At 35.1% G+C, this 12,684-nt stretch overlaps 1 protein-coding gene across 6 annotated transcripts in view; it reads right to left on the minus strand.

Moving 5' to 3' along the window:
• The window catches only part of UBR2 (ubiquitin protein ligase E3 component n-recognin 2), a 63,674-nt gene that overhangs the window by 45,675 nt on the left and 5,315 nt on the right, over nucleotides 1-12,684 (minus strand). For all 6 annotated transcript variants that reach the window (XM_054398178.1, XM_054398204.1, XM_054398221.1 and 3 more), the window contains exons 2-8: nucleotides 12,149-12,408; nucleotides 9,318-9,396; nucleotides 7,990-8,103; nucleotides 5,245-5,372; nucleotides 4,317-4,455; nucleotides 2,957-3,019; nucleotides 1,541-1,661 (exon numbers count right to left, since the gene is read on the minus strand). In XM_054398178.1, coding sequence (XP_054254153.1) covers nucleotides 1,541-1,661; nucleotides 2,957-3,019; nucleotides 4,317-4,455; nucleotides 5,245-5,372; nucleotides 7,990-8,103; nucleotides 9,318-9,396; nucleotides 12,149-12,408 — 904 coding nt within the window. The remainder of the gene's footprint in view (nucleotides 1-1,540; nucleotides 1,662-2,956; nucleotides 3,020-4,316; nucleotides 4,456-5,244; nucleotides 5,373-7,989; nucleotides 8,104-9,317; nucleotides 9,397-12,148; nucleotides 12,409-12,684) is intronic.

Below are 12,684 nucleotides of genomic sequence, written 5' to 3' on the forward strand. Positions count from 1 at the left end.
GCAGAAGACCTCTTCACCTGCCAAGTGCCCCTTGGTCAGGGCCATTTAAGTGTAACTACCTACACAGTGCAATTCTATCACTCCATGTTACAGATGAATAGTAACATTCTGTTTGAAAGACAAAGCAGAACCAAGATGCTTGGGTGTGCTTGTTGAAAAGCTAAGGAAAACCATGTTTTTCAAAAGTCCATTTTACAAAACCAGACGCCAGAAAATACTACAAGACCGTGTCCCAAGGCGTGTAAGGCATTTCAAGTAGTTGAGCGTGTAGGCCACAAACAAAATGTTATCAAACACTTTTGCCCTTCTGAACTATAAAGGACACTGCATTTAAAATAAACTCTTCAGAATTTCAAAAACACCACACACAAATGAAACTACAAATGCAATGCTTTCATCTGTAACCTGATACTCCATTAATATATTACAGTTGCAAAAAAACTAATTTGAATTTAGTGCTGTAAACTAGTGACTTCAGCACCTGGCACAAATGACATGGTACAAAATTGGGCTTAAAAAAAGAAATGAGAAAAAGAGTGCCTGGCTACATGTTACACTGAAAGGAAAAATTATCTCAGAAATTAAACATCTTCATCTCTCTTTATTATTTGCCATCAACACTAGCAAAATGCAACCTTAACTTTTCAAAAGCTGGATTTACTGTCTTTAAAAATTAACATACAAACTACTTATCTTTCAAAAATGGCAACATGACATATGCCTGAAATCTTGGCTAGTTTTTCAACTATCAGTCTAAAACATGCAGCGTCTAAAGTAATCTTGCACCTAAGCAGAACATACAAAGCAGTATCACTGCTGAGTGTGCTTTGCCAGTAATTCTTACTAACATTTACAGGTACATAGAGCGCACAGTGCCTCGGGAACTGTATCTATGTTTCTAGGTATCAGCAGTTTGACACATTTTCCTTTTATTTTTCCTCATGCTCCACATTTTCGCAACCTTATGATTCACCAGGATAAAGGAGAAACCAAGTCAAAACAAACAGAGCTGTTCCATAAAAATTGCGTGCATCTTGATTCCTTTGAAGAAATCTTGTTCTAAATAACTGATTCATACTTGGCTTCTATACTTAACCCAAAAACTCCACCCATCCTTGCCTTTTCTGTTGTCCTACTTAGCCAAATGTCTGAAGCAATCACTTGCATCAGCATTCATCAAATTACTTCTGAATAATTTTCTTTTATCTAATCAGGTTATTTTCAGTTTACTGCATTCGTTTCAGACAAACTAGGGACTAAAAAAATAGCTTGTTGGCATACTGCATTTGACTGCAATTCTCAGCTTCTGTTCAACACCAACTGAACAGAAAACAGTATACAAGAACACTAGGACCAGTAGCACCTTGATATGAAAGTTAGAACAGCACTCCAATAAGAGAAACAGAACCAAGTCTGACAGGTGATTAATAGCTTTGGCTTACACTACATATGTGAAATAGGCAAACAAAATTGCTTCAGAAATTCAGCTTGCCTCACAAATATTCTCTAACTTATCTCAAGAGAGTTGAAGTTTGCCCACCTGAATATCCAATAACACTGCCAAGCCAAGTTAGAAGCTTCAAACCAAAGCTCTGATGGGCAACAAGAGATGAATGCATAACTTGTACTTTCAATGGTTTTGTCTGACGACTGGTATTTCTCTTTAAAAAAAAAAAAAAGAAGAAAAAAGGTAATGCATATTCAAGTGAAGACTATAAAATGTTTTTCTGTACAGAAACGGAGTCTCCTTCTCTTGAGACTTTCAAAACCCACCTGGATGCATTTCTATGTGGCCTGCCTTAGGTGATCGTGCTTTGGCAGGGGGGCGGACTAGACGATCTAGAGGTCCCTTTCAACCTCTAACATTGTGATTCCTATTATTAATTTAAATAACTTGTAATGTTAATAAATATTCTAATTACTAACACCTACATAGGGATAAACCAAAACCAAGAACATATTTACCCTATTAATATTTGAAGGCTTTTATTATGCAATATCAACATATTTAGGTCTCCTGGTCTCTTTTCCACTCCTGGCCTCTTATCACTGTATACACTGATCTGCTGCATTCTACTGATAAGCAATCCCATGCACAACCTGACAGCTGTGCATATTTGTTTCTCACAACACGAGGTACAAGTCATACAGCAGTCCAGCAAGTAAAGAAACTCTTTAGCCATGTACTATTTTCAAAAAGCTACAAATTAAAGACAGAGTTAAAGCAAGAATTAAAGTATTTTCCTTCAACTCTGTGTTAGAAACCCTAATAGTTAAGACATTACACATAAAAGTCATTTGTTGACTGCATAGGTGGCAAGTTAAAAATGTTGCACAACTTTATCTTTAAAGATGTTAATGTTTTCAAGATACCTTAAATAGTTTCAAGACTAAAACTCTAGTTGCAGTATTTGCTTTTCAGTGGTAGCAGCATTATACATGAACTAATTATTTCACATGATTAAGAACTGCACTGCAGTAGTTTTAGAATACACGTATCATTCTCATGTTCTTACATGGAAGAACACTAATACATAGGTATTATGTATATATATACACACACATGCAAAATGAAAGTGTATCTGTAGCAACACCTATAGCTGTGGCTGTGAAAGACAAACTTCATACTATAGAAGAAAAACCGAAGTAATTGAATATCAGTGATCTGAACTGGCACACAATTCTAAGATTTTATTTCAAGTTCCTGTACAAATTCTGCTTTCTGAAGGAAAAAGTTGTCTAGGAATTTCTTTTTAGGAAATTATTTTAGTAGAAAAAATAAACAAGACAACAAACAGAGCACAAACCTATATTTTGATACCTCTTCTGTGCATATTGTAAACAGTTGGTCCAGTACTTTGTATTATTAAAATATAAAGAGTCATTATGGTTTTATCAGAAAATCGTGCAGCAAACTCTTTTTGATTAAGGCGAATAAGTAGATAATATTACTTACCACTATTACTGATTTTGCTTGATCACAGTACTGAAAGTCTCCATATCGAACGGACCTACGCCCCTTAAATTTGTAAAGGAGTAACATTACCACCAGCTTCTAAACAAGAAGTTCAAATACTGTGGTTTACATTAGTATGAAAGATACAGTAAAACTTTCAGATGCACATTAACCACTCTATGCTGTTTTTTACTTTTTGAAGTACCGTATAGAATTACATACTTGGATTTCCAAGTACTTTTTAAAATAAAATAAAATTATAATCATATAAGCTGTTACCTGATACATTAAATTTTCTCTGTTTAACGTTACTTTCAAGATCTAACCATCACACTTCTTTTATTTAAAATACTGAAAACTTATCTTTAGCACTAATGTGGCAAGTTTTGGGAGATTTTAAAAATTTTAAAAAGCAGATATTAAAGCTAATTGGTCTATTAAACATACAACTAAAGCACTTGGTTTATTTCAAAACTGGAAGGTTTCTAATCTTTCTATATTGTCAGTACATGCATTAAAATAGTTGATTCAATTTATAGTGTATTACAGACAGAATAGCTCACTGAGATTTTAGATCTGGTCTGATGCCAAATCATTGTTTCTTTTACATACACACACATGCATATGTATATAGTTATACACATATACATTGATGTATGTATTTAGAAGTAGGACAGGGATTAACAGCAGGGAAAAAGTCTCCAAAGTGCATCCTACAATACACAGCATATGCTCAAGTCACCGTATATATATATATATACTCAGGGATCAGACAGAAATCTTAAGGTTACTGACATGACAAAAATAATTAAGAGTTACATTCAGCACACAGCAATTGTCAACTAGTTGTTCTTTCCAAACACTGTATGAAACGCTTTACCACTTCCTGCCATTATCATCTGACAATTGCAAACAAGTTCTGAATTTTTAAAACCAGATAAACAGTTCATGAGCATCATAACAAAAGCAATTATTGATTTTATCTTTCACAGTTGACTGGCATTACTTTGAGAAGTATTTCTCAATCTTTGAGCACATATAGGGGCTCTTTCAATGTCAGCTCCCTGGTATACAGTAAGGGATGAGCTAAAGCTGCTGCCTGTCTTGGACAGAGGAGTGAGAGACACCCTGCTATCTACACTCCCAAGACTGACTGGAATGCAATTACACTGAAACATATATTCAATATTAGGTCTGATTTGGACTGGCCAAAGAGTTCAGACATTTTATGGTGACCTGACACACAGTGCTCAATCACATTAATCACACCCTTTGGGAAAACAAACAGCAGTAAGTGTAGTCATATAAAATAAACACTAGGGTAAGTATAACCAAAAACTCTAGCAGTTAATTGACTTACATCTCTATCTACCGTTGTTGCAAAACCAATCGCTTCCTTCTGTGTGCAGTTGACAGCCTTCTGAAGAGTATAAATAACTTGTTCATAGGTATGGACTTCATCATTAAACAGCATGCAGTAGTAAGTGTCACTCTTCTCACTTCAAAGCAAGGATTGAATTTGGATAATCCAAAGTAATGTAATTAAAAAAAAAAACCAAAACAAAACCAACTTCTAGTTTAACAAAGTTTTCCCACAAGCAAGACAACTCAAACTGGCCTTCCTTTGCTACACATGAATATCTGTCAGCAATGTGAAAAGGACTGACCATCCCCAGCTTTTACAGGAATTAATATTACACAAAGGTCTATTAGACAGCAAAAACTTGGCAGACTCTTAAAAAGCCCAAACTTCACAATCTTCAAAACCACAACTTACTAAGCTTACACAGATTCAGTGTAATCTCTCAATTCCCATTGTTTATTTACACAGCATTCTTACTCTGACAACCAAAGATACTAACAAGACGTCACGAATTCTTGATAACTGTATACTTAAACATTCTGTAATGCTTCAAAGTTTGTAATAAGTGGATCATAAAAAGTACAAAATACCTTTGCCATCAGAATTTCAGTAACTTTGATCATAAATTAAATTGCCACTTCATCTAGGATACTGTGTTTTCTAATACTTCCCTTTCAATATTAAGAAAACAAAGGTATCACAAAATTATTCTTTCATCATTGCTATGCAGAGAAATGGGCTGTATAATCACAGAAGTAAAAAATATGAGAAAAACAAATCTATTAAAATTATTTTAGTCCACTGTCTACAAAATATTCCTAACAATTTTAGAAAAGGCAAAAAAGATACTTAAAATCAGATTTTGCATTTACTGTTGTAAATATCTGCAAGCCTTTAAAATGCAGAAGACAAATACTATACTTACCTCATTTCTAGGCCAGGCAATTCATTTTCCTTTTCCCATGTTAAAATATCTACCGCATATTTAAATGTGATGGCAAAAATATTATAAGCTCTTGCTACCATATCTTCTGGTAAGTGTACAAGAGGATCCTAGAAAATAAATATAACAGCATTCGAGAAATTAAATGACACTCAAAACAAACTGTTGAATTTGCACCTCTGACAAAGACGTAAACCTCTTTTAATGACTACATTTGAAAGGAACAGAGTCAATAGTAATTCTGGGTTTCCCCTCCCCCCCCATTTTCACTCCAATCACTTAAGTGGTAATCTAACATTCAGTACCTAAATATTAACTTGCCTTTGATCATCCACTTAAAATTTTCAAACACTTCTCCATTTTCACTTTCACCTTTTCCACTTCTGCACGCCTTCTAAGATAGTTCTTTGTCAGAACTTTTAACCTCAGCATTATTAAAATCTGCTCTTTCGTGAGGCCTTCAAAAACAGTTTGAAATCACTATATCCACTTACCAAAACTAGTAAACTGCAGAACACAAACTATGCAGCTATTGTCTTGATTTATATGCAGCACACTTTTAGAGGTAGAAGTCTTACGTATCCAAGCTTATACAACATCCAGCACACTGGGATCAGAATTTATGGAGGACACCTCTTACATGCTGCATTATATGAATAATTGAATGCTTAAATCTAACCAGTATTTTATAGTCATCTCCCCATATCTCAACTCTTGTTTACAGACAGGTGCTGCTGCAGGTGGAAGAGCTGAAATAAGGAGGGAGAGGAAAAGAAGTGCTGCCTTAGTCTACAAAAATCAGAGAGACTACTTTCTTGAGTAGCAAATAAGAACCACTGCCAACTCTGAATCAGGCAGTACACCACTGCCATTTCCTTCCAATCCATTTCAAGGGATACGTGGGAGAATTGAGAACAAAAATCCTCTTCTCTGAAAGGATTCTACTTCTAACATTTCAAATTTCTTGACATTCAGAAGAAATAGTCCCTCTTCTACAAAGCTGGAAAGGGAACATGGCATGCTTCGTAGGTGACCTGGACATATACCATCCATTGAGTCACTGACTCAATTTATCATTTTGTATTTTGCAGTGCACATAACCGTTAGCCAATGAAAATATTTAACAGTATTTCAATTTCTATTTTAGGATTACCTAATACCAAATTCTTTTTCACTACAGTTTATGTGGTATCAAAACTGCCACAATAATCTTCTCAGAACTTAAGTCTGTATTGCCCACAGGAGGCCCTTGACAGTCAGCACTTCACCCATACTAGAAAAAGTTCATACACATCCACTCCAATTCTTTGAGAATATATGAAGTTTAACAGGAATGTTAACAACTGCCATTTCTCTCTTTGCTTCCTTTAAAACTTATCTAGAGTATAGAAAACTGCCAGTCACCAAGATCAAAGACAAATCTTAAGCAGCAGCACTGCCTCCATTCCCAGCACCGTCAAAGACATATCTGGGCAAGACAGAAAACAGACTCCAATAACACTCAACAAACGATCCTGGATCTACCTCAAAACCAACACTGCGTAACATAAGATGTCTCAGTCTCCTTCATTCATAGAAGAAACACAAAGCCTTCTCAGTATCTTAATTTTTCTGTCTGTCACTATGTGACACCTTTGGACACAAAAGTAGCAGTCCACCCAAGATTTCATAACAAGAGTTTTCTAAGGCTGCTGGCTAATGCAGACTGGCATGTAGATCAAGTGGCAAGTACATGCAGCAGTGCTAGAGTCTTCAGGTTGAGATAGTGAGAACAGGTATCAGCAGGGCCGCTGTCACTGCAAATACAGTTATAGTTGCTTCACTTGAACCACCAGATCAGCAAAATAACTACAAATATTTGGCTTACATTTTCCCTTAAAAAAAACCTCACAGAAATTGATAAGTACAGCTAGACAGAAACCAAAATATCCATACTCATTCCTGAAATGATCACATCTTATACTCTTCCCTTAGTATCTGTTAAGGACAGAATACTCCTCTAGTTTCCACTAACTTAAGACAGTAATACTTCCCACACCAAAGATAGTATCTGCAATCTTAAATGGCACTGATCATTTTTTTTCCCTTCACAGATGTGTTAAATTTCCTTTTGAGCATATATAAGCTTTTAACGATGTTCTGTAACAGATAGTCCCACAGCCTGAAATCATACTGTTAAGAAGTAGCATGCCTTTTTGCACGCCCAAGTTATCCCATAAGAAATGATGAAAGTATGTTCTCTACTTACTTTCTCCATACAAACAAGCTTTTACAGATCTCTACTTTCTATCTCCATTACAGCTTTGCTGTAACAGCAAATTATTTTGATTTAAAATCTGTGCACTTTATTTAAGTAAAAGCATATGCTGCACACAGCTTAATTTGGCTTCTTCATGATTCTACAAAGATTATTTTTTTCCTCACGTGGCAGACTCCCTCTACCTTTTCAGAGTAAGAAGGAGAAAAAGAAATAGAACTGGAGCTGCAGAGGCAACCAAAAACATGCAAAAGGAAGCCTTCAAGTAGAAAACGTCATTCTAAATAACTCCTTAAATTAGAACACTTTGTGTAGCACACTGTGATTCAAATATTACTATTGAATTTCATCCTCTCACATATGGCATAGATGACTAAAAATAACCTCATACGATTTTATATATATATATATATATATATATATACACACACATATATATATATAAAAAACAATGCCTCAATTGCTATTACCTCTTCTTCCGCAGTCTCTGAAGTGTTAAGTTCATGCTTTTGACAGTAAGGACCTTCTTTCCAAGCTTCTGTATCACCACAGTCACAGAAACCTCCTCCACCTGATGTTGTCATCTAAAATTATTTAAAAATCAAAACAGTCCATGTAAACATGCACATACATATGTGCACATTACGAACTGAGAAGTCCTAGCTGAACTGCAAAACCACAGTCAATCACAATACCCGATAGCTTTAGCTAGTACCATGCTAAAATAGCAGTGAAACCATGTTTGCTTCTATGATGGCTGAAAGCTCATCTAATTAATCTGTCTCCACAGAAAATTTAAAATAAATAAAATCTTCAAACACCCCCATTTTGCCCCACCTGAAGGCTGTGAGTTCTTCCTGGCTTTCAATTTGTCTGAATCTATTTGCAATGTCATCCATATAATTTCAAATTCTCACATTTGTAATCTGAGCAAAGCTAAACCATTTCATATAGCACTATTATACAGTGAGTAAAAAATGTGCTCTTTACAGTAAAAGGAGTTTACAAACAAAACTTAAAATAGTTCAGATAAGTCTTAGTAAGCAAAGGGGGAAAAAAAAAGTAAAGATATAATTTATACTGATTCAATAAAATTTATTTTAAAGCTAGGACCATCTCAAATTAATCAGTGTAGTACAACTCTTTTGGAAGCACAACTATTAACTTGATTCATAGAATCCAGATTTACAAAAAGGCTGCTATGGTAGTTTTCTCTTTGATTCTTAGTTTAAAAACACTCCAAAGGCTTCTTGATTTTGTTTGTAGGGTTTTTCTGAACTAATCTGCACTACTAATAGCAATATATTACTAAAAAACCCAGCAACTACAGATCTTGTTTTCCATTTTAGCTTTAAGAACAAACAAAAATCCAGCTGCTGTACAAAGTCTGATACCTCAAGGCATTTAAAGGAAGTAAGTTTCAAATAAAAGTGGTTTCTTAACAAAGGTTTTTCAATACCATTAAAAAAAAAAAAAAAATCAAACATCAAGGTCAAGGCAAGTCAAACTAGTGCTGTAAAAGTCACTAAAGCACATATGTTAAAAATACCATTCTCATATTTGTAAGCTTAACTGTTGTGCATAAAATTTAATTACTTGATATTTTGAAGTGTTAACTTTCAGAATTTACATTTACATCAAAACACTCAATTTTTTGTAAGATTTCTACAGAAATAGTTTCAAACTTTGTGCTGATCCAACATCTTGAAGTTAAGTATATATTCTTAAACTTTAAACAAGGAGTTTCATACACAGAATTATTAATGACTAGATCACACATTCCAGCAGTATTACTAACCCTGTATCGGTGCTCTCTGTGAATACTGCCAAGAAAGCACTCCATGCATAACACACAAGTTGGGTCAACTGCACAGTCTCTGAAAACAGCAACAAAACAGAGGGGGGGGGAAGGAAAAAGCATTAAACAAATGAGTCTGCCTTTAATTACAATTTTACAAGAGGTGATTTTAAAGTATCACCAATACAAACCTTCTGCCTTACACCTATGTTATATTGAAAGACGAAAGGGATGACTTCCAACAAGGTGGAAACAAATGAAGAAAAAGAGACGCGGCGGGGGGAGGGGGGGGAAGTTTGCTCTCTTACCAGAAGAGGCTTTAAAATGTTGTTTGGACAGCACTTATATTTGGGCAGTATAGGCACTGCCTCCAAGAGGTGAGACAAGGATATAAGTAAACAGATGAATTACAGAACACAGTACAGACAGGTAAACAAGCAAGTTCTTCAAGTACAGAGTACAAGTATTAACAATCTCCGGCAATCAGAAAAGACATTTTTTTCACTGGACACTATAAAGAAAGACAGCACACAACAGATTAGATTAAACCTCTGCTTCTAGATGCAGAGGTCAAAGAAATTTCCTCAGCCAGGAGATCAGAGACTGTAATAAAGTCCTGTCTGCTAGCACTGCTAGGCAGGATGGTATGAGTAGCAACAGACTAAAACTCAACCTATGACAATTAGATAGCAGTAGTATTCCTAGAAAAAGTGCTAAACAAATGAATGAGACAATTATGCATTATATTTCACTGCCTCCCTGAGAAACACTGAAAAATGCATAAGCCTAGGTAATGCAACTGACTTCAAGGCATCTTAAGAGTCAGGTTTTGCAATGTAAAAATAAGCACCATGAAAAGTAATGTGTTATGATCTATCAAGACAATAATTCTGAAAAACATCTTATTTTTTTCAAAAGGAAACAACAGAGAGCCTATGAAATGTTACTAGCGAGAATTCTCTTAATTTCATTTCACCAAATAAATTAAACCAGGTAATCACTGAAGATAACCAGGCAACCATGACTCACTATGCATAAAATACTATTTTCTCCAGAGGAGCTACTAAAGATGAAAATATCAAAGCAAAATCACACAAAGCTGTTCTGACAGAGTAATTTATGTTTGTGGCTTTTTGTCATTGTTGTTCATTAAAAAAAAAAATAGTCAAAACCCACTTACTGGAACAATATGCACACAGAACTGAGTAGATTGGTTTGAAAACATTAGGTACTGATTCTTCAGAGCCATAAAGGTGTGGCAATATACTTACAACCTTAGTACCATTCTCCAAGTAATTTCTCAGACAAATAAAGGTGCTTATACCTAAAGCAGAGGCAGACCTGTAGGCTTCACAGCTCCACAGACATGTCACTGCTTATAATGTATTTCATGAGCTCAGAAAACAATTCTTTTCTGTATCCTACAAAAGTTTAAATTAATTTATTATTTTTCATTATCAGCTGGAAGTCAAAGAAAATTAAGACACAAGAAACATTAAAAATTTCAGTACTTTAAAAAGTTCAGTACTTTATTGAAAGAAGACGAAATTCCACCCTGATAGCAACAGCAAAAATATTCTGTATTCACTGTTGACCCTGATACAAGTAGAAGACTGCACAACCTACCTACATATCCTTTCTAGCATGAGTGACGTTATGATTGTATTACTGTATTTAAATATTATTTTTCCTGAAACAAAGACCTTGAATATGAAAAGTACATTTACTCACTCTCTAAATTCCACACCACTGGATTGCATTATTCTGTATTTTCAGAGTATTCTCAAGTATATTCTTCACATATTGAGTTGCTGGTCTTGAAAAAGTAAGTGTTCACAAGAAATTAACAACCTCCCACAGTTTTTGTTAGTCTATAGGAGGAGTATTTGATCACTAACATACTACTTCTAGGCTGCAATGTAATTTGACTTGAATTAAAACACTAGTTATGAGGTTTGGGGTTTTAGTTATTTGGAACAAGATTTCATGAAAAGGTATTAGAATTTCCACAGATTATTTTTCTGTACAGTCTTCAGCATCCCCAGATCTTTCCACTTTCTCACAGGTGTGAAGGAAGAACCTAAGAACACCTGAGAGAAGATGGGAGTTTTCTTACTGGTTGAAAGTATTTAAAGTATCCACCAGTTTAATCTCATCCCTCTCAAGAGAGGAGCTCTCAAAACACGTCCAAAACTACCTATTATAACTGGTCATTCAAACAAAATGCAGTAGAGGAATCTTGCTGAGTTAAGTATCAGCCAATAAAGCCAATAAGGTAACATCGCTTCTAGAAAAAGAGAGCACTAGAGAGTAAAATTCTCAACAATCATTCACTCCTTGTAAATAAACAGGATGAAAACCCAGGAAAAAAAAAAATCTTGAAACAAGACAGACATTTCTTCCATCACTCCACCAAACGTTCAAGTGACTGAGAGAGTGGTAGAGCCCATACAAATTAAGAAGAATCTGGGAGAGAGGCCTAAAATACAGGATCAACACTAGAATCTGACACTGAACACCTCAATTATATGCACATACCCCTGCCTGCTTACTTCTAACTAAAACTCTTCAATCACACTGATGGTTCATGCCAATCTTTTTTAAATCTTGCATTTCTTTTGTACAGAGAACACTCTATATTATAATAATTACTAATTTTTCATTTACAAATCTACACTCTTAATTTCCCCTGGTCCCACTAGTCATGAAACACTGCAAGGTTATTTAAAAAAAAATATAGCTGGGTTATTAATGTTTCACTAGGACAGTATATTCTTACTGAAGAATGACCCCCAACTTCACAGAATACAAATACTTCATAACTGAATTACCTGCAAGAATATGTAGGCTCTCCCACTTTAAAAACACGGCCACAGAGATGGGAAGGTTTGTTCGCTTGCTCAAGCTTTGGGAAACCAAACGCAGGATCTTCACCACAAAGATACCATTCCATTGGTCCCAGCAAAATGTGTTGTGCCAGCATGTCTTCTCTTTGTGGGGCAGGGTTAGGACCTCTGCAGTAAATTTTTGGTACATAATAGGCCAGATGCTGGTATACTTCTTTCTGAAGGTCATTTGCCTGCAGCCATTTCTTTTAAAGTAAAAGGAATGAGAATGCAAATTGTTAATATATAAACCCACAAAATTGTTAATTAATAAACCCAAAGTTCTATCCATCAAGATAACTATTCCTAAACCAAAAATCCAAAACTACAGTGCCAAACTATAAAGTCATGCTTCCTTCTACGAGTTAAATCCAGACAATCACAGAAGACAGACATCAGGAACGGAGTAATTTGTTTTCCTGCTTGTACATTTTACCCTTTTGCCATGCAAAATTCTTTTAAAAAACACAGGATTTAAGAGA

Source organism: Indicator indicator, chromosome 2, assembly GCF_027791375.1.
Source record: "Indicator indicator isolate 239-I01 chromosome 2, UM_Iind_1.1, whole genome shotgun sequence".
NCBI lineage: Eukaryota > Metazoa > Chordata > Aves > Piciformes > Indicatoridae > Indicator > Indicator indicator.